This window comes from Syngnathus floridae, chromosome 14 (assembly GCF_059516105.1).
Source record: "Syngnathus floridae isolate MCC-2025c chromosome 14, RoL_Sflo_1.0, whole genome shotgun sequence".
Taxonomy (NCBI): Eukaryota; Metazoa; Chordata; class Actinopteri; order Syngnathiformes; family Syngnathidae; genus Syngnathus; species Syngnathus floridae.
Window position 1 is genome coordinate 6,294,681 of NC_142426.1, and position 27,656 is coordinate 6,322,336.

The 27,656-nt window shown below is 54.5% G+C and overlaps 6 protein-coding genes and 1 long non-coding RNA gene across 16 annotated transcripts; 2 read left to right on the forward strand and 5 right to left on the reverse strand.

Moving 5' to 3' along the window:
- The first annotated feature begins 48 nt into the window (after positions 1–48).
- Positions 49–13,192, forward strand: dhx9 (DEAH (Asp-Glu-Ala-His) box helicase 9). Of its 7 annotated transcripts, XM_088395382.1 has the most exons (29): positions 49–184; positions 268–2,107; positions 5,828–5,972; positions 6,082–6,222; positions 6,303–6,429; positions 6,562–6,695; positions 6,776–6,924; positions 7,417–7,463; positions 7,854–7,990; positions 8,118–8,207; positions 8,282–8,443; positions 8,677–8,754; positions 8,848–9,039; positions 9,179–9,320; positions 9,384–9,466; positions 9,537–9,693; positions 9,862–9,962; positions 10,034–10,247; positions 10,323–10,417; positions 10,526–10,599; positions 10,704–10,856; positions 10,928–11,088; positions 11,149–11,260; positions 11,328–11,489; positions 11,550–11,677; positions 11,794–12,023; positions 12,115–12,230; positions 12,587–12,790; positions 12,873–13,192. In XM_088395382.1, exons 3-29 carry the CDS (start codon positions 5,868–5,870, stop codon positions 13,132–13,134), a joined length of 3,756 nt encoding a protein of 1,251 aa, XP_088251508.1. In that variant the 5' UTR covers positions 49–184; positions 268–2,107; positions 5,828–5,867; the 3' UTR covers positions 13,135–13,192. The 7 variants fall into 7 exon arrangements, with proteins under 7 accessions (XP_088251508.1, XP_088251509.1, XP_088251505.1 ...); XM_088395383.1 differs by lacking the exons at positions 49–184; positions 268–2,107 and adding an exon at positions 2,239–4,562; XM_088395379.1 differs by lacking the exons at positions 49–184; positions 268–2,107 and adding an exon at positions 4,662–5,016.
- On the reverse strand, positions 99–2,642 carry trim55a (tripartite motif containing 55a). The gene is made up of 9 exons (XM_088395404.1): positions 2,255–2,642; positions 1,950–2,122; positions 1,641–1,818; positions 1,465–1,560; positions 1,160–1,393; positions 1,027–1,049; positions 838–962; positions 352–563; positions 99–280 (listed from the first exon to the last, which is right to left on the reverse strand). The coding sequence occupies exons 1-9, from the start codon at positions 2,372–2,374 to the stop codon at positions 218–220; spliced, it is 1,224 nt and encodes a 407-aa protein (XP_088251530.1). The 5' UTR covers positions 2,375–2,642; the 3' UTR covers positions 99–217.
- Positions 2,774–4,526, reverse strand: LOC148387305 (dnaJ homolog subfamily C member 5-like). Of its 3 annotated transcripts, XM_088395416.1 has the most exons (5): positions 4,325–4,526; positions 3,884–4,004; positions 3,611–3,824; positions 3,331–3,538; positions 2,774–3,263 (listed from the first exon to the last, which is right to left on the reverse strand). In XM_088395416.1, exons 1-5 carry the CDS (start codon positions 4,392–4,394, stop codon positions 3,166–3,168), a joined length of 711 nt encoding a protein of 236 aa, XP_088251542.1. In that variant the 5' UTR covers positions 4,395–4,526; the 3' UTR covers positions 2,774–3,165. The 3 variants fall into 3 exon arrangements, with proteins under 3 accessions (XP_088251542.1, XP_088251541.1, XP_088251540.1); XM_088395415.1 differs by lacking the exon at positions 4,325–4,526 and having other exon boundaries at positions 3,884–4,287; XM_088395414.1 differs by lacking the exon at positions 4,325–4,526 and having other exon boundaries at positions 3,331–3,824; positions 3,884–4,300.
- ttc19 (tetratricopeptide repeat domain 19) lies at positions 13,193–15,510 on the reverse strand. The gene is made up of 11 exons (XM_088395405.1): positions 15,352–15,510; positions 14,919–15,025; positions 14,751–14,827; positions 14,569–14,679; positions 14,442–14,480; positions 14,318–14,374; positions 14,200–14,261; positions 14,034–14,128; positions 13,788–13,951; positions 13,471–13,633; positions 13,193–13,405 (listed from the first exon to the last, which is right to left on the reverse strand). Exons 1-11 carry the CDS (start codon positions 15,471–15,473, stop codon positions 13,251–13,253), a joined length of 1,152 nt encoding a protein of 383 aa, XP_088251531.1. The 5' UTR covers positions 15,474–15,510; the 3' UTR covers positions 13,193–13,250.
- A 290-nt stretch (positions 15,511–15,800) lies between these two features.
- On the reverse strand, positions 15,801–18,642 carry LOC148387307 (uncharacterized). Of its 2 annotated transcripts, XR_015862404.1 has the most exons (4): positions 17,568–18,641; positions 16,700–17,472; positions 16,248–16,475; positions 15,801–16,012 (listed from the first exon to the last, which is right to left on the reverse strand). It is a non-coding gene; the product is annotated as an uncharacterized LOC148387307 (long non-coding RNA). The 2 variants fall into 2 exon arrangements; XR_015862403.1 differs by having other exon boundaries at positions 16,248–17,472; positions 17,568–18,642.
- On the forward strand, positions 17,484–22,799 carry ubtfl (upstream binding transcription factor, like). The gene is made up of 20 exons (XM_088395393.1): positions 17,484–18,141; positions 18,936–19,025; positions 19,098–19,273; positions 19,474–19,557; positions 19,688–19,843; positions 19,906–19,970; positions 20,046–20,166; positions 20,284–20,394; positions 20,463–20,590; positions 20,748–20,889; positions 20,963–21,004; positions 21,105–21,218; positions 21,286–21,402; positions 21,484–21,594; positions 21,675–21,745; positions 21,826–22,015; positions 22,099–22,146; positions 22,240–22,377; positions 22,444–22,545; positions 22,653–22,799. Exons 2-20 carry the CDS (start codon positions 18,971–18,973, stop codon positions 22,710–22,712), a joined length of 2,031 nt encoding a protein of 676 aa, XP_088251519.1. The 5' UTR covers positions 17,484–18,141; positions 18,936–18,970; the 3' UTR covers positions 22,713–22,799.
- A 62-nt stretch (positions 22,800–22,861) lies between these two features.
- fastk (Fas-activated serine/threonine kinase) lies at positions 22,862–27,549 on the reverse strand. The gene is made up of 11 exons (XM_088395391.1): positions 27,252–27,549; positions 26,007–26,658; positions 25,545–25,839; positions 25,246–25,433; positions 24,933–25,081; positions 24,644–24,860; positions 24,424–24,583; positions 24,171–24,262; positions 23,520–24,102; positions 23,249–23,363; positions 22,862–23,170 (listed from the first exon to the last, which is right to left on the reverse strand). Exons 2-11 carry the CDS (start codon positions 26,617–26,619, stop codon positions 23,084–23,086), a joined length of 2,499 nt encoding a protein of 832 aa, XP_088251517.1. The 5' UTR covers positions 26,620–26,658; positions 27,252–27,549; the 3' UTR covers positions 22,862–23,083.
- Between the last annotated feature and the right edge of the window lie 107 nt (positions 27,550–27,656).

The following is a 27,656-nucleotide window of genomic DNA, read 5'->3' on the forward strand; positions in this document are numbered from 1 at the left end:
TTTATGAAAGGGGGGGAGGGGTTAACAAGAGGGCGGCGGCGTACTGTTCTTTTCGTGGTGTTCATAAGAGTCAAAGAAATGTCATCAACAAAAACTGAATTGGCCCAGCACAAACATTTTGCCAACTTTGTCTTTTATTTCTCAACTTCATTTTCAGGCGATGCTGATGACGGATCGAAAGAGGGTGAGGACAAAGAAGAGGACAACAACGAAGTCTCTAGTGGTTGAGCCAGCTGAAGGAAAAAACATGTTTGTTTGCATCCTCAGCGTCGGGCGTCACCTGCAACGCAACAGGGAAAAGATGATGACCATGGAGAGCAATCAGCCGGTCTTGGGGTCGCCATGCTGTACCTGCGGGGCGGGCTTTGGTACAGATGGTGCCGGAGGGGGCACGGCCTGCCTGTCCGGAGGAGGAGCCCCGGTCAGAGGGAGCGGGACCTCCAAGGGTAACTGCAAAACAGGCTGATGATTGCCCGAGGGTGCCAGCGTAGATCCGCCCATTTTGGATGCACTACCCTCAGCCACCTTGTCTTCTTTGTTGGCGCCAGCATTGTTGCCATCCACTAAGAGACAATGTGTTTGCACTTTCATCGACACTTAGCCAAGACAAGCTGAAGGAATAATGACACGCTAACTAACGATAACGTGCTAACTAACGATGACATGCTAACCAAGCTGAGGCATTCATTAGTCATCGAACCAGAATCTGGCCTATTTAAGATCTCGCTAGTAAGTGGCCACGTGATTTTCCTGGCGCCATCTTGTAGTGCTTCTGTTGTTGCACAAGCTAGCGAGCGTTGACATGCTAACACAGACAGCAGCAGTAGCGATTGTTACATTTGACAAAGTTGACAGCCATCAGCGCCCTCTTCTGGCGCTTAATGTTAGCGCGAAAGTGCTCCATCTTCTCATATCCCGACTGGACTTTTTCCAGCTTTGACGTGTCGCTTCCCGCCGCCATCCTGCACACACGCCCGGCCTTAGGCTTAGCGTCGCCGGAAAATGAGCACCTTAATCGGGACTCACTTTTGCAGTAGCGGCTTGCTGTCCTAAGAGAAAAACAACAATGGCTTTGCTTCAAATTAGCTATGCTGTTCTTGATTTACTATGAAGCGGCAGAACCGGCGCAACCCGAGCGACTCGGCGGCATGAGGCTAACCTGCAGAAAGACGGCCATCTCGGCGTGATCCATGATGTTGATGGCATTCTCCAGGAGCTTGGCGGCGTTCTCCTGCTGTTGGCTGTACTTCCTCCGCAGTCCCGCAATGTAGTCCAATTTTTCCTGTAGCTCGGCGCCGATGCGGGCGTTCAGCTGGCCTTTTCGTTCCTCCAGAATAGCGAAGAGGTGGTCAAAGGACTCGCACACCTTAGACTTTTGGTGACGACCATTATCCTGGGAACACAGTCCGCCCAGAGTTGTGCTTTATGGTAACGCTGATCAAGACGGCGGCGAGACCTACTGACATCCACTGCACGGCACGTGTCATCCAGCTGCCCCATGACGGCCCGGATCCTCTCGCTGGCGGCCACCAGTAGCGAGATGCACTCGCTCAGTTCGGCCTGGTGACAAGTGCACAAACGCCCGTCGGGATGTTTTGCTCACCACTTTCCTGAGGATGCGTTCCGATTCCGTTGCTTACCTTCTGTTTGGCGAAGACGACGTCGAGTTGTGCCACCTGGCAGTCTTTGTGTGCTCCGAAGACTTTGCAGAGAGAACAAGTGGGGATGCTGCAGCTCAGGCAGTAGATGTTGATCTTCTCTTTCTCGTGATGTTCGCACACGGGATGTTGCGCCTCCTCCACAGGAATTGTCGCCTTGCTGACATATGTGACCGTGTGAATTACTGGAGATCTTCTCAAACTTTTGGAACATCATCGTATTCGAAAAAGCGAGCATTGCTACAGGGTTGACTTTTTACATGCACTGTGTGTGCACTTGTGTGTTAGTACCGGCTACTCCCTTGTTTGCACATGTCAATGATGTTCTCCACCAGCAGGTTCCTTTGCAGTCCATAGACGCCGTGGCGATCCAGAAGAACCTCGTGGCGGCATGACGGGCAACGGAAGCGACCGCCAGAGGACATAGTGGAACTACCTCTGGAGGTCAGGTAAGGGTTGGCTGCCTGTGCGTTGCAGAGGTTTGGAGATTTCCAGAATGAGCACCATCATCATCGCTTCTTATGAATCACCACTTTGGCCTTTCCGTCGTCTTGGTGGTACTTGCTAGATGTTGTTCGGATTCCTGTGACTCTTACCTGGAAGATGTCATTGGCACACTTGCGACACAGATTGTGTTGACACGGAAGGATGACCACAGGCTTGGAGAACATCTCCAAGCAGATGGGACAGATCAGCTGCTTCTCCAGGCTCTCCATGGCACTCACCTCGGCAGTATCTTGCCAAGACCGAGACACTTTAGAGATCAGTTCCTTGCCAAGAACGGGACACCCCCCCTAGACCGCCCCCGGGTGAAGATCACGACACCATTGAGACCCGGACGTTGTGGAACGGGCGATCCGGAGGACAAACAATGAAGGAGTCAAGCAAGAAGAGCGCGTCACCTCTGAGTCTGTTTTTAGACACGGGTATGCGCACATGCGAGCTTGTCAGCTGTTGCCATGCCGACATGCCCATACATGTCCAAAGCCATGGGAGGCATGTCGCAGCGCATGTGAGTGAGTGAGAGAGGGGGAGGCGCTAAAGTCAGGCTGTCATTGGAGCTCAGCGCACTGCTGTGTCATTGCTTGAGTCCACGTCACATGGTTTATGGACGCCATGTTAGCCAGAGTCTGCCATCCCGCCCGGCCTCTACTTTGGGTCTTCTCAAGTTCAAATAGTCGCAGGCTGTTGCACTTGTGCCGGTCCAGGCGAATGGATGCCCCCTCTTGTTTACTCACACAGTCTGCATTGTTTCTTTCTTCAACTTTTATTGATAACATTGAAATGTAGTCTCAGGAGCACGCGACAAAGAAGATTAAGGCTGCATTGGGAATCGTTTGGTGTAACCCAGGTACAAATTGGGTTTACGAAATAGCGTCCGTCGGGGGAGTCGAATGAAGGAAGTAGTCGCCCTTCCAATGAAAATGATCATCAAGCAAGGCCAGTAAAGATGGGATTCACGACCTAGCAAAAGAAGCTGAGAGGCAGATGGACGTCGCTGACAGCATCATGTGTAGGTGTCTCCATATTTGCGCCGCCCGTCCGAGATGAGTTGCGTTTTCTCGCTGGCGATGTTTGGCTGCTGGACGATTGCCGCCTTCACGTCTGCGCACACATCTAGGTGGGAAAGCCATTTCTGCTTTCACTTGAAATGCACCCAAAAACTGCTCACCTTTGGGTGGGTGTAGCTCCATCTCCTCCCGGTCCTCCTCCTCCTGGTCTTCGTCATCCTGCTGCTGCACGTCGCCGTAGGGTTCCGCCGCTTCCTGGTCGTCGGGGGGTGTGGCGGCTTTGAGGCGCCCGCAGCAGCAGTCGCAGCAGCAGCACAAGCAGCAGCAGCAGTAGAAGCCCGTTAGCAGCCCGCACAGCGCAAACAAGGCCTGCGCAAAGAACACACGTGCCGTCACCTCCCGGAGAGCCCGGCTGCGGGTTTCTGCAGTGGCGCTGCCTACCTTGGCCCACCAGGTGGTCAGCGTGAAGTAGGCCTTGACGTTGTCTTCCCCAAACTGCTGAGCCACGTAGAGTCCCAGGGAACCGTAAGCGTCGTAGATGTTTCTTTTGCCCGGGTCGGACAGGACGGCGTGGGCCGCGTTCAACTCCTTGAACTTCTCCGCCGCATCGGGGTCGTCCGGGTTCTTGTCCGGATGGTAACGCAGCGCCAGCTTCCTGTGCACATGCAGCAAGTGACAAAGTCAGGCGCAAAGCCCCCCGGCGCCGGGCCTCACCTGTAGGACTTCCTGATGTCATCGTGGCTGCATCCCGTGTCCACGCCCAGGAGTGCGTACAGAGACTCGCCCGACGCCGACATGGCTCGCTGCCTGCCGTCCGACATCCTGACACCATCACCTGACCGCAAAACGCAAGAAGGGAAATGAGAAGATCGCAGGAAAGGACAGAAATAGAAAAGGGAAGAGAGGCACAAGGAAGATGCAAAGAAATGGGAGGAGAGCAGACGACAAGATGCGAAAGTAAAACAGAGGAGGGTAAGGAAGTGGTGGCCTCGCTGCATGGCTGCAAGTGTCACGGTCCGCAGGAGAAGACAAAAAAGCTACGAGGAGAAAGGAAGAAGGGACAGAGAAATAACAAGAGTAGAGAAGTGAACGCAACAGAAAGGCAGATGAGAATATAAAGCAAGCCATCCCAAGAGAAGAGCACTCGCTCGCTACCTGTGTGCCCGCCCGCTTCAGGTTCTTGTGGCTTCTCCTGCTCCTGCTCGCGTGTGAGTCCATGAAACATTCAGCTGCTGGACTCAGGTGTCCAGCAGCGCTATCCTGTTTCTTGTTGCTATGGAGACCAAGTGAAGGGGAGGAGGAGGGAAAGGGAGTGATCGAGCAGGTGAAGTCTTGAGGCTCCGGTGACATCTACCGCACCTCCACAACACTAGGAGCAGAAAGGTGGGACAAGGTTAGAACAAAGGCAAGAAAGGAGAATGAACACATCAATTAGTCTTTCCATCTCCACCTCGGCCTTGACCTCCACAAAAAGAGCCTTGGCGTGATCCTTGCGGTTCCGTCGGTGCAGCCCTTGATCTGGCCCAGTGGTTAATTATATCAAAACGTCGCTGGTGGCCAAGTCTGTAAAAACACTCGAGGAATGATGCAAAGAGTTGCCAGATGTTTATTTTCAACCAATTTCAGTCAAACGTTCATGTGAAATACATTTTCATTGAATTATTCTCTACGGACTTATTCGACAGTCGGGCTCAGTTACGTTTGATTATCAGTAGGGGGCAGCAATGCACTTAAGGTGCGCGTGAACTCAAAACAAAGCCGAAGAAGACCCGGGAGTTGTATCGGGACGACGTACTGATATTCACGGACCCGTTATTTGAGGGTTACTCGCAGGAGCAACACCAAACGTGAGCAAAAAACGCTTTGACAAAGAGATAAAGCTCGCCCTTGTCGGTTAACGTTGGTGAGTTGACGCGAAATGCAGCAAATAAGAGTAGCGCGGGCAAAGCCTAAGCTGTTTTGTTTTAGCTCATTCAGCGAAACCGTGGAAAAGCGGCTCATTTTTTGTTCAATTTGTTGCTAATGCTAAGGAATCGCATGTAAAATGTCCGCAATGTGCGATAACGTGAAATATTTGGACGTCTTATGGTCCAAGCTTGAAATGACAGCAAAGGAAGTTAAGATGCTAGCTTGCCGTAGCAACAATTAGCACCAACCACAAGGTCCATTTCATTTAAGTGTGTGACACCGGCATCATTTTCTTATAAATCAAGAAAAAGTCTGAAAATGCAGCAATTGGTGGTGACTTTGTTCGAAACCCCAAATGTTTTATTTGACCGTTTTGTTGAATCCGAATTTAAAGCTCCCAAAACCAATTTTTAACCTGTTTTCTAAATATAGTTAATGTTGGTAAGCTACACTGATACATGGAAATGTATGATCAATTAACTTCTTTCAATTCATACCCATAAAGAGAAAATAAAAATGAAGAGACCGTCAGAGGTCACGGTGGAATGGATCTGGCACCGCTTAGAGACATTTGTAGTTGACAATATTGCTGAAATTCACATAGCAAATGAGAGGAAAAAGAACTGAGCCATCGTGGCACGGCACCTCTGATAGCAAGCAACAGCTCAGCAACCGCTCCCAAAAATGCACGCTTATTCACCAATGTAAACCACAAAATTATGCAATGAAGATTATTTTGTGCTTGCGCAGTGTCGGTGCAAGAGGGAAAGACGCTCATCCCGTCTTTGCCATGGCTGACATCAAGAACTTCCTGTACGCATGGTGTGGTAAAAAAAAGTTGACCCCCAACTACGACATCCGCGCCGCCGGCACCAAAAACCGATTCATGTGTGAGGTGTGTTCATCATTTCATTTCGAGTGCATTTGCACAATTGTGAGGACCAACGGACATGCAACTGTCCTCGTCCTTCGCCGCCAAGATGTTCTCCTGGTCTGTGCCGCAGGTACGCGTGGATGGCTTCAACTACACCGGCATGGGCAACTCCACCAACAAGAAAGACGCCCAGTCCAACGCCGCTCGGGACTTTGTCAACTTTCTGGTCCGGATGGGAGAAATGAGCGCCGCCGAGGTTCCGGCCCTTGGCGTGAGTCTCGCTGTGCGCCGCGCAACCTATGAGAAGGTCATCACCCACCCTTCGCGCTAACAAGTATTTTGTGCCAGCAGGCGGGCGTGGCCCAGCACGCGGGCGTGCCGGGCACTCATCAGCCTGACGGAGAAGCCAAGGCGCCCTTTGGGAGTCTGCCGTCCAGCGGGCCGCTGCCGCCTCATCTGGTGGTTAAGGCGGAACAAGGTGACGCGCGTATTTTTTATACAAAGGTCTGCTTTGTTGTAGAAAACGCCAACGACAAAACCGTTTAGAGCGGAAAGCCGGTCTGCCACGGAAAGTGGTCAGCCTCTTTTGTGTTTTGCCTGCGTCTCGCAGAGGAGATGCGGGCTGCTCCAGTTCCGGGGGTAACTGGACTGGGGTACTCTGGCGGCGGTGGGGGAGCTGACTGGGAGCGTGGCGCCAACCTGAAGGACTACTACGCCAGGCGGGATGAACAGGAAGCTCAGGCGGTAGGACGACACTCACTTGCCACGCATTGACGGCAACCAGAAAGGCTAAGCCGTTTGCCGCCGGACTTTGTGACCTGCAGACTCTGGAGTCGGAGGAGGTTGACCTGAACGCCAGTCTTCATGGCAACTGGACTCTGGAGAACGCCAAAGCCCGTCTCAACCAGTACTTCCAGAAGGAGAAGACCAGCGCTGAGTATAAATACAGCCAAGTGGGGCCCGACCACAACAGGTCTGCGGCGGAACCTTCTGGCGAAAAGTCCAGACGGACGAGCAGCATCCGCACTCTGAAAACATCTTTGGGCCTCGCGTGGCTCTTTGGACTCTCACTTGAATTCTTTAAGAGCCACGGTGGACCGGCCCCGGTTCTGACCCTCTGTTCTGGCGATGCTGCTCGCCCGCTGCTGGTGACCTTTGCCTTCTTTAGCTAGCGTGTGCTTTTCTGCTGGACGACTGCAAGGTCACGGACGGCCGCGGCCCGGCGTCATCAGAACCCCTAGGGAAGACACCAGAATGGCTTTAGAAGCGCTAAAGGCTTCTGGTGGTGTTTTGAGATCTGTTCTGATGACGCCGTCTCCGCGGGCCGCGCTCCCCAGGCGGCCAGGTCCCGCCCCTTGAAGCTCAAGTCCGGCAGAAAAACGCACAAAAGTCAGTGGGGTCAGGTGAGTTGACTAGTGTCTTGTCTGAGCGGTGGTGCTCAACTTAATGGAATGTGTGTGCGCAGGAGCTTCATCGCTGAGATGCAGCTGCATATCCGACAACTTGGCCGCCGTAAGACCTCCCGCTCTCCTGCTCTCCCGTGGGCTGTGTTGGGAATCTTGACAGCAGAGGGCAGAAAAAAAAGTTTTGACTGACGTCATCCATGTCTAAACATAACGTAGCACCTCGTCGTCGGCTCGTCTCCTTTCCGTAATATCCGCCCAATTTTGTAATTGTGGCGTGTGTAATAATCAAAGTTGTAATCGCACGACTTGCTCAGCCGTATTTTTCCCTCCTTTTTGGAATGGGCACCCCCCAATTTGCCTTGTCCCCCCACTCACTCGAAACTCCGTTTCTTCTGATTGAGGGAGGTGTTCCCAACAGAGCCGTGACGGATTCTTGAGTCGCAGAGAAAAGCTGTGTGGTGACCTGTTCGTATGTGACAACCTCCCCCCCCTGCAGGTGTGACCGCACGCGAGCATGGCTCCAACAAGAAGCTGGCAGCGCAGTCGTGCGCCCTGTCTCTGGTGCGCCAGCTGTACCACTTGGGCGTCATCGAGGCCTACTCGGGCGTCACCAAGAAGAAGGAGGGAGAACGCGTAAGCCCGTTCACCTCTTGCCCTTTCCTTTGAAATGTTTCACTTCCAGATGAGGAAGAAGACTAAAATTTAAAATAAAATTTTAGATTATTTTGAGTCTGACCGTGTGCGTCATTTACGTCTGCAGCTGGAAGTGTTTGATGTGCCGCTGTCTCCGGAGCTCCAGCAGCAGCTCAGCGTTGTCGTTGAGGAGCTCGGGGTGCAGATCCCTCCGCCCGTGAGTCATCACGCCTCACACAGACACACTCGCACAGCAACCTCCTCTGAGGCCGTCTTCTACTTCCTGTTCAGCCTGCAAACCCCGGCGAGACAGTATCGTTGCTTCCCGCCAAGGTGGCGGCGTTCGAGCCATCTCAGCGCCAGAGTGGGGCAGGCGTGGTGCCATGGTCCCCGCCGCAGGTCAACTGGAACCCCTGGACCAGCAGCAACATCGACGAGGGCCCGCTGGCCTTTGTGAGTGAGCCGTCGTGTCCCGCGCGCTCGTCAGGCAATTTGCTACACTTATTTGACGTCCAATTGGCGGAAATGGCGTTCAGGCAAACTTTGCAACTTGTATTTCATCTCCAACAATGAGGAGCTAATCCATCTTCGATAAAAAAATAATTTCAATGCAGTCAGATCTTGTCCGCCCAATTGAGCTTGTTGTCACCAAGGCGCTCCATAACGTCGCTTCCGCTTTGTTGCAGTGCACGCCGGAGCAAATCAGTAATGACCTTCAGCACGAGATGACAGAGCGGCTGGAGCACGACGAGCACCTTCACAAGGTACCTGAGCCGAACCGACGTTTATTGAGACGAAGCAAGTTTTTAACTCAAGTGCAGATCATCATGGATGTCATGGAACTTGCGTCTGTGCAGATGCTGAGCGAGCGTGAGCAGCTGCCTGTCAAGCAATTTGAGGAGGATATTATGTCCGCAGTGAACAGCAACTCAGTGGTGATCATCAGAGGGGCCACCGGCTGCGGCAAAACCACTCAGGTCCCACAGTACATCTTGGACCGCTTCATCAAGGGGGGCCAAGCCGCCCACTGCAACATCGTGGTCACACAGGTGCGCAGATGCGGGCCGCAAGTCAACTGGGAACTTGTCAGGGATCTCTTGCTCTCTGGAGTGGTGTGAATAATCTTTTCTCGAGCTCCATTTGCGGTTTTCATCTTGAAATCTGTTCTGCTTCCGTTGCTGTGTTCAGCCCAGACGTATCAGCGCTGTGTCGGTGGCGGAGCGAGTGGCCACGGAGAGAGCCGAGGATCTGGGTCGGAGCTGTGGCTACAGCGTCCGCTTTGAGTCCATCCTGCCCCGCCCTCACGGCAGCATCCTTTTCTGCACCATCGGTATGTAGGGCGATGTCTTCTTGTGCTCGGGCGGCCTGCCCTGACGCATACTCTCTCTTTCAGGCGTGCTCCTGAGAAAACTGGAGGCGGGGATTCGAGGAATCAGCCACGTCATCGTGGATGAGATCCACGAGAGAGACATCAATGTGAGCCGTTTGCGAGCGAGCCCCCCCGGCTTCCCCCACCTCAACTTTTTGTCCCCGTGCGTATCCACAGACGGACTTCCTGATGGTCGTCCTCAGGGACGTGGTCTTGGCATTCCCGGAGATCCGCATCATCCTCATGTCGGCCACCATCGACACCAGCATGTTCCGGGAGTACTTCTTCGACTGCCCGGTCATCGAAGTGTTCGGACGCACCTTCTCCGTGCAAGGTAGGGACGATGGCGACACCAGAAAAAAAGATCCATTCGTTTGAGCGGCTCCAAGCGTGTCGAGGTCAAGACAAACCAAAAGTTGTGTTTGTGTGTGCGCATTGCCGTTGTGCTTTACTAGAGAGCATCGTGAAAGTGCTTTGACATGTTGTGTGATGTACGGCACAGAGTACTTCCTGGAAGACTGCATCCAGATGACCAACTTTGTGCCGCCCCCGCTTGAGCGCAAGAAGAGAGACAAAGATGAGGAAGGCGGCGCAGATGAAGACGTAAGTTACGCCAACGCTGGCTGGCCGGTGGCAGCTCGCCTCACCGCCTGAGCATTGCCGCGCCCTCGCAGGTCAACTGCAACGTGCTATGCGGGGACGAGTACTCGGCGGAAACCAAGCGCTCCATGGCACAGTTGAACGAGAAGGAGCTGTCTTTCGAGCTGGTGGAGGCTCTGCTCAAGTACATCGAGACGCTGCGCGTGTTGGGTGCCGTCCTGGTCTTCCTACCAGGCTGGAACCTCATTTACGCCATGCAGCGCCACCTGGAGTGCAATCCCCACTTTGGTACGTCCACGTTCCGTGGCGGCCGGCCACCCATGCTTTGCTGGTGTGTCATGTCACTTTGTGCTGTACTTCCAGGCCCGAGCCGATACCGCATTCTCCCGCTACACTCTCAGATTCCCAGAGAGGAGCAAAGGCAAGTCTTTGATCCTGTGCCGGATGACGTCAGGAAGGTTGGTTACGTCTCTCTGCCATCTTGTGTCTTTGTGCCAACTCAAAAAGCCTCGCTACTCTCAACGCGTGTCGTTTCATTTCATGTCACGCTTGTCTTGCCCCTGCAGGTGATTTTGTCCACCAACATTGCCGAGACCAGCATCACCATCAACGACGTGGTCTACGTCATCGACTCCTGCAAGTAGGTTTCGTCGCGGCCGCCTCCCCGCCCGACATCTTGAAAATGAAAGGAAATGAAATGTGTTGAGTGACTCTCCTGTCCTTGTCACGATGCCCTGCGTGCAGGCAGAAGGTGAAGCTGTTCACATCTCACAACAATATGACCAACTACGCCACCGTGTGGGCCTCCAAAACCAACCTGGAGCAGAGGAAAGGGCGGGCCGGCCGAGTTCGAGCCGGATTCTGTTTCCACCTCTGCAGCCGCGCGCGATTTGACAAGTATGACCACGGCCACAGCGACGACGACCCCGACCCGTAAATTGACTCTGTGCGTGCACGTGCGCTTGTAGGCTGGAGACCCACATGACTCCCGAGATCTTTAGAACTCCGCTGCATGAAGTTGCCCTGAGCATCAAGCTGCTGAGGCTTGGCGCCATCGGTCACTTCCTCTCTAAAGCTATCGAGCCGCCGCCGCTGGATGCCGTCATAGAGGCGGAACACACGCTCAGAGGTGAGTGCCCACGCACACACGCACGCAGCGGCCACGCAACAACCTCGGCTTTATGCGCAGAACTGGACGCGCTGGATTCGAACGATGAGCTGACTCCGCTGGGGCGCATCTTGGCCCGCTTGCCCATTGAGCCTCGGCTGGGAAAGATGATGATCATGGGCTGCATTTTCCAGTCAGTTTCCTCCACTTGCTGCTACTTTGCTTGCTGCCTGTCTTGATGCGTGTGCGTGTGTGTCTAGCGTGGGAGATGCCATGTGCACCATCTCGGCGGCGACCTGCTTCCAAGAACCCTTCATTAGCGAGGGCAAGCGTCTGGGCTTCGTCCACAGGAACTTTGCCGGCACCCGCTTCTCAGACCACGTCGCACTCTTGTGCGTCTTCCAGGCCTGGGACGAAGTCAGGTGGGTACGACGTCACCGCCGGCCGCCCTCCGCCGCTCATGGCCTCAAACGCCCTCTCAGGATCAACGGCGAGGAGGCGGAAAGTCGCTTCTGCGAACACAAACGTCTCAACATGGCAACCCTACGGATGACCTGGGAGGCCAAAGTCCAGCTCAAGGAGATCCTGGCCAACTCGGGATTTCCCGAAGGTACCTGCTCCGTCGCCGTGCTCGCTCGAACGGTGTCAATCTTTTGGAGAGAAGTCTGTCCAAAGATGGTTTGTGTGGGTGTGTCCTAATTTTGCGATGGCGCGCATGCCTTTCAGAGAGTCTCTTGACGCAGACGTTCACGGCAGTGGGCCCGGACAACAACTTGGACGTGGTGGTGTCTCTGCTTACGTACGGCGCCTATCCTAACGTTTGCTTTCACAAGGAGAAGAGGAAGATCCTCACCACAGAGGGACGCAACGCCCTCATCCACAAAACGTCCGTCAACTGCCCTTTCACCAACCACGACCTCGCCTACCCGTCGCCCTTCTTCGTTTTCAGCGAGAAGGTGACGTGAGCGCTCAGAGCGGCTGTTGGCGACTAGCGCAAGCACATCGCAGGCCGCTCCCGAATTACGCCTTATCGTTTTTGGGCGGCAGATTCGCACACGAGCCATTTCCGCCAAAGGGATGACCTTGGTTAGTGCCCTGCAGCTTCTGCTCTTCGCTTGCAAGAAGATCTCCTCCGACGGAGACGTGGTGGAGCTGGACGACTGGTGAGATATGAATCCACTCCATGTAGCAAGGTGGCCCTTGGCCTGGCGCTGTTGGAAGGTGTAGGTAGTGGCAATAGCGGGGGCTGTCCTCGTATGTTTTCATATTTCACTTTGACAAAGCACATGGTAGCAGCCACAAGCCTTTTCCAAAGTTTTGGAGTTACTCTCGGTCATCCAGTAGGATCAAAACGTTCTGTGCCAAGCAAGAGTTAAGTCGTTTTTCTAATTTGGAGGGCTTGATAAGGGCGTGATGCTCCCCCCTTTTTAATCACAAGGACTTCAACCGCCAGATGGTACGCTTGACTTAAAATAAAGAGTCCAGAAAAAGGAGTAAACAGCTCATGTGATGCGCACAGGATCAAGCTGCGGCTCCCTCACGAGACTGCAGGCCACATCCTGGCTCTCCGGGTGGCGCTGGAGGCTGTGGTGGTGGAAGTGAGCAAAGAGCCTGAGCACATCTCCCAGTTGGACCAAAGCAACCAGCGGCTGCTTAACCTCATCCGACATGTGTCCAAGCCTTCCGCCGCGGGAATCAACCTGGCCGCCGCCGCCAACCGCAGGTGAGTAAGAAACTGCTTTCTTTGCAGAGTTGGAGTGCTTGACAAGAATGATACGCTAACGGGCACCTTTGTCTCTCTGCAGGATGGGCGACGGCCCTCGCCCCCCCAAGATGGGACGCTTTGACAGAGGGGGCGGAGAAGGAGGCTACCAGGGAGGAGGTGGGGGATACAGAGGGGGAGGCGGCTATGGCCAAGCAAGAGGGGGCTACCGAGGAGGCTATCGAGGATATCGAGGCGAAAGAGGGCCATATGGCGGAGGAGGGGGCTACCGAGGTAGAGGGTGGGGCGGCCGAGGGGGCCACGGCCGAGGCGGCTATGGCCGAGGCGGCTACGGTGGTTACTAAGAGGAAACTTTGCGCTGGCCTCATTGTCTTCTCGGCTTCAATAAATCACCAAACAGACTTTGTTGATTTCAACCTCCTTTATTTCCTCTCCCCTCCTTTTGACCTATGACCCTCATCTAAGCAGCACGTTGCTCCGCCTCCTCTTGGCTGGGCTCGGTCTTGGTGGCCCGGCCGAGGTCCTGCAAGATGTGCCGCACAGCCTCGCCATCATCCACTTCCCGCGCCAGATCGAGGGCCTCGCGGTAGGTGCGCAGGCCGTCGTCTCGGCGACCTGAAGACGTAAATCGAGAAGGACAGGTCGCCGTTATCGGCCCGCCGGGTGACTCGTCGTCCCACCTGCGTGCAGCAGGAGAGCGGCCATGTTGGCCAGGAGGACGTGAAGGTCCTGGTGTCCCGAGACTCGGCCCCCGTCCACTGCCTGACGGATAAGGGCCAGGGCATCGTCGTGGTGACCCTGCATATCCAAAATGGTGGCCAGGTCGCTCATCAGGACCAGCGTCTGCAGGTGAGTATCACATACACGCACACAGTTCTTTCAGTTCAGACTGAGTACAAGTACTTCAATCTCAGTACTAGTCATCCTTCTCACGCATGAGTATGGACAGGACAGACATCAGCAGACCTAAGTCTGACGAGCATGTGCTGTCTCCCACCTGGTGGTGATGCGGACCCTGCTCCTGCCGGCAGATGTCCAAAGCTCTGCGGTAGTGGGCGGCGGCCTGAGTCAGTCGCTTTGTGGCCGCCAGGTAGCGAGCGTGAGAGTCCAAACACAAACCCAGAAGCAGATGGGTGTCCTTCCTCAGAACCTCATCGGCCTCTGCCAGGAGCGAGAGAAACGTGGCACATGAAGAACAAGGAGGGCAAGATGAAAAACATGTCTCCTTCAAACCTGCGCTCACCTGTTCGCTCAACCGCTGGCGTCGTCTCCAGCTTTTGCACTTTGCTCTCCAAAGTCTCTAAGCAGAACCTGAAACCGTGCTCGGCGAGCTCCGTCCTCACACACGCACACGCATGGTCAGGACTCACCTGATCTGACCCCGGCGTCCCTTAGGGTTTCTTTCTTACTTGTTCTCTTGGGCGTACATAGTGGCCAGCTTGAGGGACATCTCCACAAAGGCGTTGTCGTCCTGCAAACGCAAATTGTTGAGTGGCAAGCTGGTGAGTGGGCCCAAAGGCGGCTCACCTCCGGCGTCCCGTTGGCCAGCATGTGGCTCATGGTCGCCTTGAAGAGCTTCTCAGCCTGCTGGCCCAGAGGTGGGACATCACGCTGCAGGAAGCCATGGGCCGCCAAACAAACTCCTACTCACCTGAGTCATATGACCTTGAACGTAGGCCAGGTTGGCCATCTGAGGAGACATTGTCACGTGATGGCCAGAGCGCCTATATGAGAGGCTGGACTCAGCAACAAGACTCCACGCTGCCGCCTTTTCCAACCTGGCTGTATGTGTAGATGATGGCCGCTTGGTGGCGTTCCCGTTGTGCAATGGCGACAGCGGCGTGCAGGAAGGATGAGGCCGCCTCCAGCTCGCCCCTTAACATGCTGAGCTGCGGACAAGATCACGTCACAGGGGAGATGACGAGAGGTGCGCTCGTAAATGCACGGGGCGCTTTGCAACCTTGGCCTTCTTCAGAAGCAAAATCAGCTCCTCCTCGCTGCTCGGCACCTCTTCGGATGAGCCGAAAAACAAAAAGGCTAAAAGGGCGACAACGCAGTTGTGGGGAACCCAAACAAAAAGAGAGGAGAACAAGATATATAAAGTTGGCTCAAGGACGACATGGCTTACCAGCTGTTGCCGCCGTCCATACGGTTTCTCCTCTCCTGCGTCGCTGTCCTCCGCTTCCTCCTCTTTGTGGCAAGGCAGCTCTAGTGATCCCCAACACGCCACCATTACTACAAAAGCAACAAACATGATGTCAGAATGGGTGTGAAAAATGGCACGTTTGATTGGTTGGTCAGAGCCAAACACAAATGCAACAATGATTGTGGACACATGCTTGTAAGCGGAGGCAAGTGCTCCAGATGATGTACACTTTTATGTGCGCTGGTGTTGCTAGGCTAGGTAATCTATTTTGCGGTTGTTAAAGTACTGAGCGAGTGTTGCTCATGCACGCCCCGCCCCACAACAATGACGTCACTACACTTTGCCCAATAACCTTATGTTTGAGGACAGCGTTGATGACGTTGCTGTAGGCCGAGTGTGAGTACTTAGTACTTACCTGCTCGGCGGAGCGTTCCGAAAGCAAAGCGACGGCAAAATGGAGCCGTTCGGCCCAAAACCAGGACGTCCAAACACCAACCTGCACGCTCGCCTTAGAATTTGCGCGCGGGTCGTCGCCATCTTGACTTGTGATTCCTATGCGGAAGTGATGTCATCATTCTGCGCGTCCTAAACCAAGTTGACGCGCCTCGAACTGTGCTCTGCAACTAGGGTTTATGCTGCATACTTGGAAGGTCGCGAGTCGGACTTTTAAGAATTCAAAAATCCGACATCCCATCTTTATTGTAAAAGTAATTGATTAGTTAATCCCAAAAGTAACTGCGTTAGTAACTGAATTACTGTATGATAAAAGTAACTAGTTACCAGAGAAAGTAACCATTTGCATTACTGTAAAAAATGTTACTATGAGCAGTTTTCACAAGTCAGTTGAAATGAAACAAGAAACAGTTCAAACAAGTGTTTTTATTTTGAATGCATTGTTTTATTTTTCAAGTTTTAAGATCAGCACATTTAAGTTTCAAATTCAAGTTTTATTTTTTCAAGTACAAAAGTTTTGACCCCAATCCACCTCCATACCTAAATGGATGGCACACAACCTTCTGGACAGGGAGAGGCTGCGCTTCCAATCTCTTCACGTGACGGCAGTCCAACCCAAAGTGCTGAAAAACAAAACGAAAGTTGAGATGGCTGCCGTGGTACTTCACATGCCCACGACGATGTTGCAACTAAGTAACGAGGATCAGATAAACGCTTCGGTCATTTTTTTTGTCAAAGCTGTTTTCCCGCCTTGAGAACAAACTGCTGGCGGGCTGTCGCAGCTACAATTCGGCCTTTTGTTTGCATCATCTCCGCATGTTGTCACGGACCCACCCCTTCGTTCGCTCAATCACTCACCACAGTATTAGATCCCACGATGGTGCCTCTTTGCCAGGCTTGTTCTGCAAGCAAGGAGAGCAAAGTTAATGGGAAGCACTGCACAGCACGGGACAAGATGGTGACGTGTGGCGGATCAGAACACGCTTCAGACCGGTGACATCACACTCCCCCTGCCTGTGAACAGACTGCTCGGAGAGGGGCTTCAGACGGCCTTTTAGCTCATCACTTCTGCACACCAACTTCAGGCTGCATTCAAGACAAATTGACTGTTGCCAAGTCCCCAGAAATTGCGACCCATATAATTAGACATTACTAAACCCTAAGTTTGTATAAAAAAAAAATAATAGGCAGATGTTATGGAACTTTTTTTTGACATATTACTGATTTTTTTTTTAAATGAATGAACATTGAAACACTAAATTCTACACCATGTCTCTTTTAAAGGAACGACACAAGTCTAAGCTGCTTACCGTGAAACAAGCAAGAAACTAACGCTAGCGGGAATCTTCTCAGCTTTTAAGGTAAGTCGAACTCGACTCCGTCCTTCCCCTCACATCGTGATTTGAAAGTTTCTGCACCTCTCAATTCAAATCAAGTGTATTTTGCGCCAGTTAGAACGTAAGCTCGGCTAAGTCCGTCAGCTCAAATATCGCGACCAAACGGAAAAGTCACGACGAAATAGCACATGGTTGGCCGAGTGCTAGAACTAAGCTGCAGCTCTACTCGCAAAGAACAAGCACATGGGCCGTTCTTACGTCATCGTGAAACTTCTTCTCGTAGAATTGGATGGTGGTTGGCAAACAATGTGCAGCACTGCCACCCAGCGGTGAAAAGTGCGAAGCAACTCGGGCCAACTACGAATCTCTGCTCGAACATCCTTGCTGTCGAGAAATGACGTCGCTGCTGCCATTAAAAGGTCTTTCACTAACTAACGTCCCACTTCTTCCAATTCACAGCTAGTTGAGCCACACAAGTCTTTAGTTCACACTACCGGGAGCCCCCATTTCCCACTTGGTCCTGTCGGTGTTTGTATTTTTCTCTTCAACACATCTCCCATTCTGGCATTATGGCTTCATTTGTTGTTGACAGAAAGAAGCCCTTGGCATTGTGTTTTGATCCTGACTGCTTTATGCTTCTGCAGTATTTTAAGATCAGGGTGCATGCAATCGGTATTTGCGTCTTTTTCGGTAGTTCTGCTGTTCCTCCGCGCCGGCTGGGGGCGTTCAATGCAGGGAGATGTCAGCTGTGGTGACATCAGCGTGTTTAGTGACAGCTTTGTTTGATTTGACGCAACATTCTAGGCTAACTTTCGCCTGCTCAGGTGTTATACTTTGATACCTTGTTCAGGCGGCCCGGAGAGCGAAGGCTGGACAGGGCGGCCCGGACTCGGAGAGCCAGCAAGGAGGCGGGAGTAGGCGGCCGGTGGGTTTCCAAGCAGCGGGTAGATGGCACTCGGATGCGGAGGTACGAGGTCTCCGTCGGTCCTCGGTAGCTGCGACGCACATCGGTTGCACCGGGCTGGAGGCTACGACACCCAGCGAATGGCCGTCGACGTATGTCTTGGTCGCGCCAGCCTCACTGCTCGTCGCTCTGCAGGAGGCCTGAAAGTTGCCTTTTAGTTGAAATGAAAAGAAAACGAGTTCCAAAGTGCTGCTGCGGCGGCCGTGGGCTCCAGGTCGCGCGCGCCGCTACTGCCTTTCTCCGCCTCGTCTTCATGTTTGGCCTCGGGGGTCCTCCCCCTGCGGCGCTGGGCGGAGTTTCATCCCGGACCAGACGCTCCTTTCGTCGGATCGCTTTCGACCTGACTCCCCGGAGCTTCGGGCACAAAGGAAGGCCACTTTGGATGCAAGCCCGGCCACCGAATCGCTACACAGTGTCGACGAGCGTGCAGAGTGCCCATCGGAACCGCGAGGTGAGTCCAAAGTGGACTTTTCCCCCCGTTACTCCGGAGCGTTGGAGGCCTGCTCGCTGCCAGGCGCCGTCTTGTCTTCTCTTCATGGCGGCCTCTCGGTGGAGGCTTGTTGGCTCCGGCCTGGCTTAGCTTGGCCTGGCTTCGCGCGTCTCACTCAGCCGCTGCCTGCACCCGCGCGACCACAAGCGCGAGCAAAACCGCAATCGGACAACATTTGAACGACACGTGATGTTTATTTCTTTGTTCTTTTTGCTCCAAATAAATGCCTCATCCCGCCTTTTCCTCTTCTCCTTCGTCTTTTGCGGTACACGTGACTCGATCCATGTTGCTAACTTTTTTCCCGTTAAATTTTGGATCCGCTCCCCTGTCGTTTATCACTTTCGGGCTGACCATACTAAAATAATCTGGCGGCTTGTGTTGGTGCCAACAGACGGAGGCTATTGCTATGTCCAAATCCACAGGCTGCGTCCTCCGAAGGCCGGAATTTAGTGTATGTGGCGTCACTTCCGGTGCGACTCGATCGCACTTGGAGTCTCGCATCTCGACCGCGGATGCTTTCGAAATTCGAGAAAGATAATTGGCAGGCTGCGTCTTTCGCCTCCCTCAATTGTGGAGCGCACAAACCATGTAGACCGTCTGAAGGTGAATTTGGACCCTATGCGCCGAACGCGACGTCTAGCATCCGAGGACCCGGCCGGTGAAATTGGACTTTCTACTGCACTGCCAAAGGAAATCTTGATGGTTGGTAAGCAAAAGTTGAATGTTCACGCCCCTTTTGTTTGTGTGCGCTCAAGAAGTGTAGTCGGCTCCATCGGACAGGCGCAGCGCGATGAACGGCGGCGGCGTTTCTGCGCCTCCCAGCGGCAGACTGAAGATCGTCACAGGTAAGCAAGCACCGTGGTGGTGGCAAGGAGCGCTTGTGATGGAGCGGCGGTTGTGACGGCGCCTGTTCCCAGATGAGTGGCGCCAAGAGGACTGCCTGACCCTGCTGGAGAGAATTCGCAGCCTCTTGCCCGACAGGGACGCCACCAAGTACAAAACCACCGAGTCGCACTTTGACTGGGACAAAGTGGGCTTCGGAAGCTTCACGGGAGAAATGTGTCGACAGAAGTGGAGCAAAGTGTCCACCGAGGTACGTCATCCTCATTGTGAGCCATCGTCGTTGGAGCATGCAATCGACAGGCATTTCCCCGTTAGCTTCTTTAAGGTCCAAGCTGCGGTCTGCGGGTCTAGCACGCCTTTACGTGTGATTTGTCTTTTTTTTTTTGTGTTGGAAGTCTTAAAAAAAAAAAAAAAAAAAAAGCAAAGAGGTAATGGCATTGTTGTCTTCAGGTGCGCAAGTACCGAACCATGACGGAGCTCATCATGGATGCCATCGACTTTGTGAAAAATCCTTACAAAGGCAAGAAGCTCAAGGTCCGTCTCACTTTTCTCCCCTTATCAGAAATGGAGAAATTGCCAGAGGAGCCAGAGAAAGGCCTCTGCGGCCGCCCGGCATTGCCAAAAACGTGTTAGCAAGTTGGCTTTGTGCTTTGTTTTGCAACAGACGCATCCAGATTTCCCCAAGAAACCCTTGACGCCGTACTTCCGCTTTTTTATGGAGAAACGAGCCAAGTACGCCAAAATCTACCCGGAGATGAGCAACTTGGACCTGACCAAGATTCTGTCCAAGAAGTATAGGGAACTGCCCGACAAGAAGAAGGTCAGCACGCAGCCCCGCCCACATGGCCGACGATGTCTGAAGTTGTGTTTTTTTTGTTGTAGCAAAAGTACGTGGCAGAGTTCCAGAACGAGAAAGAAACGTTTGAGAAGAGCATGGCTCGCTTCAAGTAAGGTGCCGGCCGGGAAGGTGTGGCGGCGGCCCCTGTGGCACATCGTCGTTGACCGCTGCCTTGTTGTCACAGGCACGATCATCCCGAGCTGATGGAGGAGAGGAAAAAGTCGGAGCTGCCCGAGAAGCCCAAAACGCCTCAGCAGCTTTGGTACAGCCATGAGAAGAAGACCTACATGAAGATGCATCCCGAGGTCAAAACTGCATTCATTTCAACACAGTTTAACGGATACAATAAGGCCGATAAACGATGAATCGCTTGGGGCCCTAATGAGGATGATGATGATGAAGATGCACCCGTGTCTTTCTAGGTGAGTCCGAAGGAGCTGAAAGAGGTGCTGAGGAGACAATGGTCACAGCTGTCAGACAAGCGAAGACTCAAATGGATCAGCAAAGCCTTGGAGCTCCAAAAGGACTACGAGGTATGGCAACACCACGGCGACAGCGACGACAAAAGCAGCGATTTGATGCCGTGCCCGCGCCCCTTCAGGACAGCATGAGAGTGTACCAAGAAGCTCATCCGGACGTCGTCTCGGACGAACACGTGCGCTCTGTTCTCACCAAAGCAGAAAGGCAACTCAAGGACAAATTTGATGGCCGGCCAACGAAACCGCCTCCGTGAGCACCACGCATGCACACACACTCAGCAGCCAGAGGCTGCTAAGTAACAGGATAGCGCTACTATTTGCGGCTAGCTAACGAAGTGAAAGTTGAAAAGTAATCCCACTTTTTTGTTGAGGTTACTATATTTTCTATTTTGTTGGGGGGTGGGCAGCAATGGCTACTCGCTGTACTGCGCCGAGTTGATGGTGAACATGAAGGACGTGCCGAGCACGGAGCGCATGGTTTTGTGCAGCAAACGCTGGAAGATGATGAACCAGAAGGAGAAGGACATGTTTCAGAAGCGCTGCGAGCAGGTTTGCGGGCACCGCCCACCTCGCCGTTGCCGTGAAGCTCACTGTTGACTTTGACGCTGATGTGTGCCTTCAGAGGAAGAAGCAGTACGATGTGGACTTGCAGAGGTTTCTGGAGGTAAGCTGCTCTGCTCAAGCTTCACAAGAAAAGGTCCAGGAATGAAACTCGGGGCCTTTGCGTTTACTCGGGTGTCAAAACTAAGGTGTTGGTCTTGCAGAGCCTTCCAGATGAGGAACGGGACCGAGTCGCCAGCGAGGAGAAGCTGTGCGGGGCTCGGCTTTCGTCGGGCGCCATCTCCAGTCCACACAGGACCAAGTCGCCACCCGTCAAGGTCCTTAACGTTGCTTTGGGTTTATTGTGCCATGGCATGACCCACCAACACGTCGGCCCGCTTGCAGGAGCCAGAGCCTGACCTTTGGTCCCCCCAGAAAAGCGGCAAGCTTCTCGAGACCCCCAAGACGGCCGAGGAGATGTGGCAGCATAGCGTCGCCGGTGACTTCCTGAGCAAGTGCAGAGTGCGTGCGTCCCAGGCAGGGCGGGGCTACACGCTAACAGCCGCCTTTGCAGTAACAGCTTGTTTTTGTGTGGCGGCACAGAGCAACCGCAGGCGAGCACAAGCAGAAATGGAGGATGTCTGGAAGGCCATGGAGAAGAAAGAAAAGATCCCCTGGATCAAGAAGGCCGCAGAGGACCAGAAACGATATGAGGTGTCGTGAGTTCCCTGAAATGTCGACCACAAATGCCTTTGGAGTGTTTGGCTGATGTCACGCTTTGTCGTGGCCCACAGAGAGAGCTGTTGGACCGGAGGCCAGCTCAGAAGAAGCCCAAGTTTGACGGAGAACCCAAGAAACCACCGGTGTGAGTGCACAAAACATTGGGGGCAAGTGCGGGGCGGCCGATCCCCCCCTTCCCCAAACAATGACCTTGTCGTCCAATAGGAGCGGCTATCAAATGTTCTCTCAGGAGCTCCTGACCAACGGGGAGCTGAACCACTTCAGCCTGAAAGAGCGAATGGTGGAGATCGGCAAGCGCTGGCACGCGTTGACGGCCGGTCAGAAGGACACCTACAAGAAACACGTGGACGCCACGCAGGCCCGATACCGTTCGCTACTGGAGGTGTGGCTTAAGGTACCGCAGCCCTGACCGATCCGGCCGTGCTTTGCCGAGCCATCGAGCTGGAACCCCGTCAATAACCTCCTGCTCCCCATCAGTCTTTGTCCCCGCAGGACCGCGCTGCCTACAAGGAGTTTTCCTCCTCGGTGAGTTGAGCGTCCCTCCCCAGGCTTATCTGACACTTGACTGTACCATCTTGAAGTTCATTTTGTGTGTGTGTGTGTGTGACCGTCCCGCAGAAGCGTCGCAGCACATCCAAAGCCCGCGCTAGCCCCGCCCCCAAAGTGCTGGTAACGGCCAAGGGCAAAGCTGTGGCCGCCGAGGTGACGCCCCCCGCCGTGGGCGTAGCCAAGCGAGCGATGGCCTACCGAGCCAAGGTAACACTCGTCGCCTTTGCCGCCGAGCTCTCTGACGGCTCGCTGACCTCCGGCTTGCGTCGGCAGAAGGACGTCGTGTCTGACTCGGAAGACGACAAGAGCGAGTCGTCGTCGGATGATGACGAAGAAGACGAGACGTCCGGAAGCAGCGACAGCGAAGATGATGAGGTGATATTTTCTTCCAATGGCCGTAGGGTGTGGGAAAATAAGCTACTTTTAGCGAGTCATCACACTTGTGCTCAAGTTTTCTCAGTACTTTTCTCATCTTTGCTCAGCACGACGACGAGGACGACGAAGATCAGACGTCCTCTGAGCAATCCAGTGACTCCGACTAGCTCGGCCTTCTCGTTGGGGGGGGGGGGGTGCATTGTTTTTATCTGACAGGTGGGGTTTGTACAGGAAGGGGGGCGGGCGTGCCTAAAAACGGGATTAAGAAATAAAAGCACTTTTTTCCTTTACTCGTGTTATCGTCCATGACACCAAATCAGGCCAAGAGCATCAACTTTATTAACTATTAACAACGCGATAAATAATCTGAACTTTCACCGCATCCATGATGAACAGTCATCCCTCGCTGCCACAAACACATTTTTTTTTTAACCATAACACCTGTTACCCTGGACAGTGCGCACACATCAGTCGACACCCTGCCGTCAACCGTTTGTCACATTTCCTAAAAACTTTTTGGGCCACAAAGACAAAAGGCTCACGGCGGTACGTCGTGGAGTTTGGCGCGGAGATACGTCTTGACCTCCTCGATGCCGTTCAGCTTCTCCAGCTCGTGGTAGGGCAGCTGCAAGACATCGCACAACGCGTGAGCATAGCTCAGCATCCACTCAAGTGTTTCGAGTGCAACTGGCTGGCATGGCACCTGCAGGATGGCGTAGCCCAGCAGCCTCAGGTGGCGATCCCTCATGGCGCGGGAGCCCACCAGGACACTGGAGTTGTGGCAGTAGTGCCATTTGTCATTCACCGAGATCACCAACCTGAATGGGGGACACGTCATGTTGCGACACAATTGTCCACTTCCGAAACGCTCGACAGAAAGGTCGACATGACCGTGCGCCGGTCGGTCAAATGGAAAATAGCTTTTGGACGCCATAATGATTGCGGCTCGTATGACTGCAGCCGAGGAGACCTACCTCCTTATTGGCTGCTCTTTCTGTGGAGGCTGGACGGCCTCCATCGTGGACCCATCGCTCGGCGTCCCCGCTTTGTAGAGAGCCGTCCCCTTGTCAGTGGGGAGATCCGCGCTCGCCTCGTCCTCCAGGATCTTCCCCATGGAGAACTGGAAGAGAGAGTCTGGGGCAGAGGTGGCACCCACGGCCACCAATCCCGGATCCTCTGCTGGTGGCAGCGGGCCTTCGGAGGGGGGGCTACTGAGTGTGGCGCTCTCCTGGCTTTCTGGCAAATGGTACTCCGCTGCAGGCACGTGGCACTGGGTACCCGAGTCCGAGGGACCGCTGCTCTCCTTGAGGCAAGTGCCGCCCGCCGGGCCGTATGCCGTCCGAGGTGGAAAGGACCCAGGCTCTACTGTGCCCCCGGTGGTCTGGGCAGCCCCCGCCGCCTCCCGAGCGCCTGTGTCCAGTGCGGCCAAGGAGGCCGACAAGTTGCTGATGTCATCCGCTTCCTGTGGAGTACACCCGACGGCCGAGCCCGGAACCGAATGCCCGCTTGACTGCATGGGAAGAACCCGACCGGACGAATCCACTCGCAACAAGAAGTCTGGACAGAAAACGAGATTGACGTGGGCCGTGCTGCATGTGGTGAGTGCTGCGCGCGTGTGTGTGTACCTGTGTAGTATCCGGGCTCAAGTATTTGGTCCCGCTTGTAGTTGTTTTCTCCAACCAGCTGCCGCAGAGCCTCGGCCACGACGCCTTTATAACTGGCACGAGAATGTGTCAAAAGATAAAATCAAAGGACAATGGCCGCGATATCAATTTTATTACTCAATGGTTCAGCTTGATTCTTTTTGCAATGGATTTCGATGTTGAAGACGTGTACGTGACGTTCGGGCTTCTGGTTCCCACGACCGGCTAAGCTCACCTGTACTTGCGGTTGACCTCGTCGGCGGTGAGCGCCTGGTGGAACATGAGCACCTTGAGTTCGGGGTGCAGGCGGGGGCCCCGGTAGTGGGGGTGCTCCAGCTGCAGGGCGGCATCCAGCAAGGACAGGTAGCGGCGCACGATCAGGGCGTAGGGGCTGTCTGCGGGCAGGACGGGAGTTAGCGTGAGATGGGCGGAGCCGGGCCGGGCAGGCTACCGACCGGTGACGTTGCTGATGAAGGCAGGGGAGAAGACGTGATGCAGGACGGCACCCGGGAAGCGGCCCAGCTGAAATAGCGACATGAGGATGTTGACGGTGGCCAGCGGGGAGCTCAGCGCTTTAGACTCCAGAACCTCCTCCAGGACCCGGAAGAACCGGTCCTCGTTGGACGGGCGGTAGCTCATCCTGCTGAAAGGAAACACCAGCTTCTGGATGACCTGCGTGTGGGGTGATACAGAGTCAGGCCGGGGAGGGGGTCAGGTCAGAGGACGGCCGCCGGCCCTGCTCACCTTGCTGTCCAGATGCTCTGCTTTCCTGACTAGGAAGGCCGCAATGGCGTCAAGTAAGGCCGTCTCCCGGAGACGATGGCGCGCCACGTACTTTGAGATGAGCGACATGGTGGCCACGCTCAGGCCGTCCTCCTTCTTAGGAAGCTCGTCTAACACAAACACACGGCCACACGCCTTAACGCACGCCTCGCCCACCGGCGCCCCTTTTTCAAGGCCGTCTGCTATTCGTCTATCGTGATCTTGTTGTTTGGTCCCAACGCACAAGTGTCCACTCCATGTGGTCAATTTAGGGCAAATGTTGATGTGAACGGACCTGCCAGGCTTCTGATGAACCTCTCCTGTCTGTTCTGGTAGAAGAGGTGCGAGCTGAAAATGAACTCCAGGCTCTTGTTGTTGGCTTCCCGGGCGCAGGCTGCCAACATCTCGTCCAGCAGCGCCATCTCCTGGTCTCGCACGCCACTGACGCTGGCCAGCGTGTGTTTGACCAGACGCAAGATCTTTCTAAAAGGTGACCCACAGGTGTGGTTAGGCTCTCATTCGCAAGGTTCCCGGAATCCCGCTACTCCGCGGATCTCAAGTATCTGTATTGAAGGCGTCGCCGCTAGCCGTTACCTGTTGGCCAACACCCGCTGGGGGTCTGGCGCCGCCTCGTCCTCATCGCTGGTGCCGCCACGCCATTTGAGGCGGTAGTAGGACAGCAGCAGGAAGAGCGTCTGCGGGTGGCGCTCTCGCTCCAGGTTCTTCTCCAAAGTCAGCAGGCATGCCTCAGCGAGTGGGTGCTGGCTGCCAGGGTGCAGTTTGAGGCTGGAACTGAACACCATGGACACGTCCTTCTGGTTGAAGCGCGGCAGGCGGCCGTGGCACTCCGCCTCCAGCGCCGCCACCATCGGACAGTCGCCGGGGAGTCCTGACCCCACACAGCACACCAGCGAGAAGGTTAGCTCGCCAACAGCGTCCCCCCAAGAGCCGCAGCGACTCGCTCGGCCGCAACACGAGTCGTTGGTGAACCAAGGCTCTACCATGGCCTTTGGCAACCTCAATTTGTCCCGATAGCATTCTGGGCTGGCAACTTACCGAGCGCTGCGGCGGCGTACAGGCAGTTGACAACACTGAAGTTGTCAAAGTTGGAGCAGTCTCTGATGACGGCATCGCACAGAGACAGGAAGTCCTGGCGCTCCAAGACGTGCCGACCACATGCGTCCGAAGCTTCGTCGCCGGGCAGCGGCGGGAGGGGGGCGGCCTGTAGCAGCTGCGCTATCTTGTGCAGTGCCACGGCATAGTGGTTGTGGGAGATCTTGGCCGGGTTCTGAGACAGCCAGCGCAGAACCTCGTCAGGGCGGCTCGAGCGCTCAATGAGTCGCTTCATGGTGAAGAAGGTGTCGTAGCTCATCTTCTCCTGGATGAAGTTCCACGTCTTCTTCTTGCCTCCCACTTGCGTGCGAAGGTGGGCCCGGGGCGGCGGTTGAAAGCGGACTCCCCGAGGCCCCGGGTACGGCAGGTACGGTGGCAGCACCTGGTACTGATGGGGATGGGGGGACGGCACCTCAAGCACAGCCAGCCCTCGTCGCTTCCCCGCATTGACTCCACCACCTCCCCCTGCAGCGTATAGACGGGTAGTGTGCATGGCGGGCGATGTGGCAGCGGCGACTTCACTTAGGACGCGCCAACTGGTGGACCAACGCAGCATGGTGCAGACGCCAGATCAGCTGGTCCCAACGCCCCGTTCCTACATGGAACCACAACACACTTTCTGACATTGCATGACAGTAGGGTTGACCCGATCCAATAACGTGATCGGTAGTTGGGGTAATCATGACACTTTTGGGAGAAAACCCCCCCCCAAAAAATAATTGAGTATTGCTCAGAATCGAGAGACTCGGACTCCGACGACTGCAAAAGCTGAAGTCGGTGTTGTAGCTTTCGGCTTATTTTGGTCGACTTCACTGTCATGTGGTAGAGGCTCTTCGCTCTAGCTCCGACCTATTCGTCTTCACTGCAGCAGCGCCGCCTGCCGGTCACACAGGTAACAACGCACCGCAGTCGCGATAACAGCATATTACGTAGTAATGCCCATGCCGTGCTTGCGTCATTAAACGTCATACAACGTCACAGCTGACGCCTGACTGCTAGCCATTTTCAACAGTTAGCGCGGGCGAAGCTATTGGCGCTGTCAGCCTGTCACACAACAACAGAGTTGAAAAGTCGCGCTAGCCGGCTGCTAACAAGCTAAACAGCATCGACGTGTCTTGGTCGACACTCGCCCTTGCATGAGCGGAAAGAGAACATGGAACGAAATCAGAGCCCGCCGGGCAGCGTTACCTCATCGCTCGTCTCAAAGAGCCGCTGCCGCTGTGGGTGCTCGGTGACCGTGGAGACAGGCAGCGGGGTTTAACCGTCTCATTCCTTCGCACAGAAACAGCGCGCACACCGCCTCGGCTACCCGGCATGCAACGGCTGCCTCCTGCTTGCAAACACCGCCGCTCGGAGTCGATTTCCACGCGCAGCTGACGCGCAAATGCTCCAGAGCCACTTCGGAGTCAGTTTTCTCATTGAGTTGACTCACTCGGGAGCGGACTCTCTAAAGCCCTTGACGCCGCAAAGTAGTGCATCCTGGGAAGTGAAGTTCTCTTATTGAGCGGACCGAGATGCGCCGACTTCCAAGTCCCGACTCGTGTGCACTTCGAAGCGAGCGTTTGTAGAGCTAAGGAAGCTCGTTCAGCGTGT

Bases quoted from the DNA above. Each gene is read 5' to 3' on its own strand.
- ttc19 (XM_088395405.1), bottom strand. From the start codon at position 15,473: ATGGCGACGACCCGCGCGCAAATTCTAAGGCGAGCGTGCAGGTTGGTG. The intron at 15,026-15,351 runs GTAAGTACTAAG...TTGCTTTTGTAG, and splicing joins CGGAACGCTCCGCCGAGCAG to TAATGGTGGCGTGTTGGGGA. The intron at 14,129-14,199 runs GTAAGAAAGAAA...TGCGTGTGTGAG, and splicing joins ATGTACGCCCAAGAGAACAA to GACGGAGCTCGCCGAGCACG.
- fastk (XM_088395391.1), bottom strand. From the start codon at position 26,619: ATGCTGCGTTGGTCCACCAGTTGGCGCGTCCTAAGTGAAGTCGCCGCT. The intron at 25,434-25,544 runs GTAACGGCTAGC...GTCACCTTTTAG, and splicing joins CAGCGGGTGTTGGCCAACAG to AAAGATCTTGCGTCTGGTCA. The intron at 24,263-24,423 runs GTGAGCTTAGCC...TTCTCGTGCCAG, and splicing joins GAGGTCAACCGCAAGTACAG to TTATAAAGGCGTCGTGGCCG.
- ubtfl (XM_088395393.1), top strand. From the start codon at position 18,971: ATGAACGGCGGCGGCGTTTCTGCGCCTCCCAGCGGCAGACTGAAGATC. The intron at 20,167-20,283 runs GTCAAAACTGCA...GTGTCTTTCTAG, and splicing joins ACATGAAGATGCATCCCGAG to GTGAGTCCGAAGGAGCTGAA. The intron at 21,746-21,825 runs GTGAGTGCACAA...GTCGTCCAATAG, and splicing joins GAACCCAAGAAACCACCGGT to GAGCGGCTATCAAATGTTCT.
- LOC148387305 (XM_088395414.1), bottom strand. From the start codon at position 4,167: ATGCAGCGAGGCCACCACTTCCTTACCCTCCTCTGTTTTACTTTCGCA. The intron at 3,825-3,883 runs GTGAGGCCCGGC...GCATGTGCACAG, and splicing joins GACATCAGGAAGTCCTACAG to GAAGCTGGCGCTGCGTTACC. The intron at 3,264-3,330 runs GTGAGCAGTTTT...ATGTGTGCGCAG, and splicing joins GGAGCTACACCCACCCAAAG to ACGTGAAGGCGGCAATCGTC.
- dhx9 (XM_088395382.1), top strand. From the start codon at position 5,868: ATGGCTGACATCAAGAACTTCCTGTACGCATGGTGTGGTAAAAAAAAG. The intron at 9,040-9,178 runs GTGCGCAGATGC...TGCTGTGTTCAG, and splicing joins GCAACATCGTGGTCACACAG to CCCAGACGTATCAGCGCTGT. The intron at 11,261-11,327 runs GTCAGTTTCCTC...GTGTGTGTCTAG, and splicing joins ATCATGGGCTGCATTTTCCA to CGTGGGAGATGCCATGTGCA.
- trim55a (XM_088395404.1), bottom strand. From the start codon at position 2,374: ATGGAGAGCCTGGAGAAGCAGCTGATCTGTCCCATCTGCTTGGAGATG. The intron at 1,050-1,159 runs GTTAGCCTCATG...TTTTTCTCTTAG, and splicing joins AGATGGCCGTCTTTCTGCAG to GACAGCAAGCCGCTACTGCA. The intron at 281-351 runs GTACAGCATGGC...GTTGCGTTGCAG, and splicing joins TACCAAAGCCCGCCCCGCAG to GTGACGCCCGACGCTGAGGA.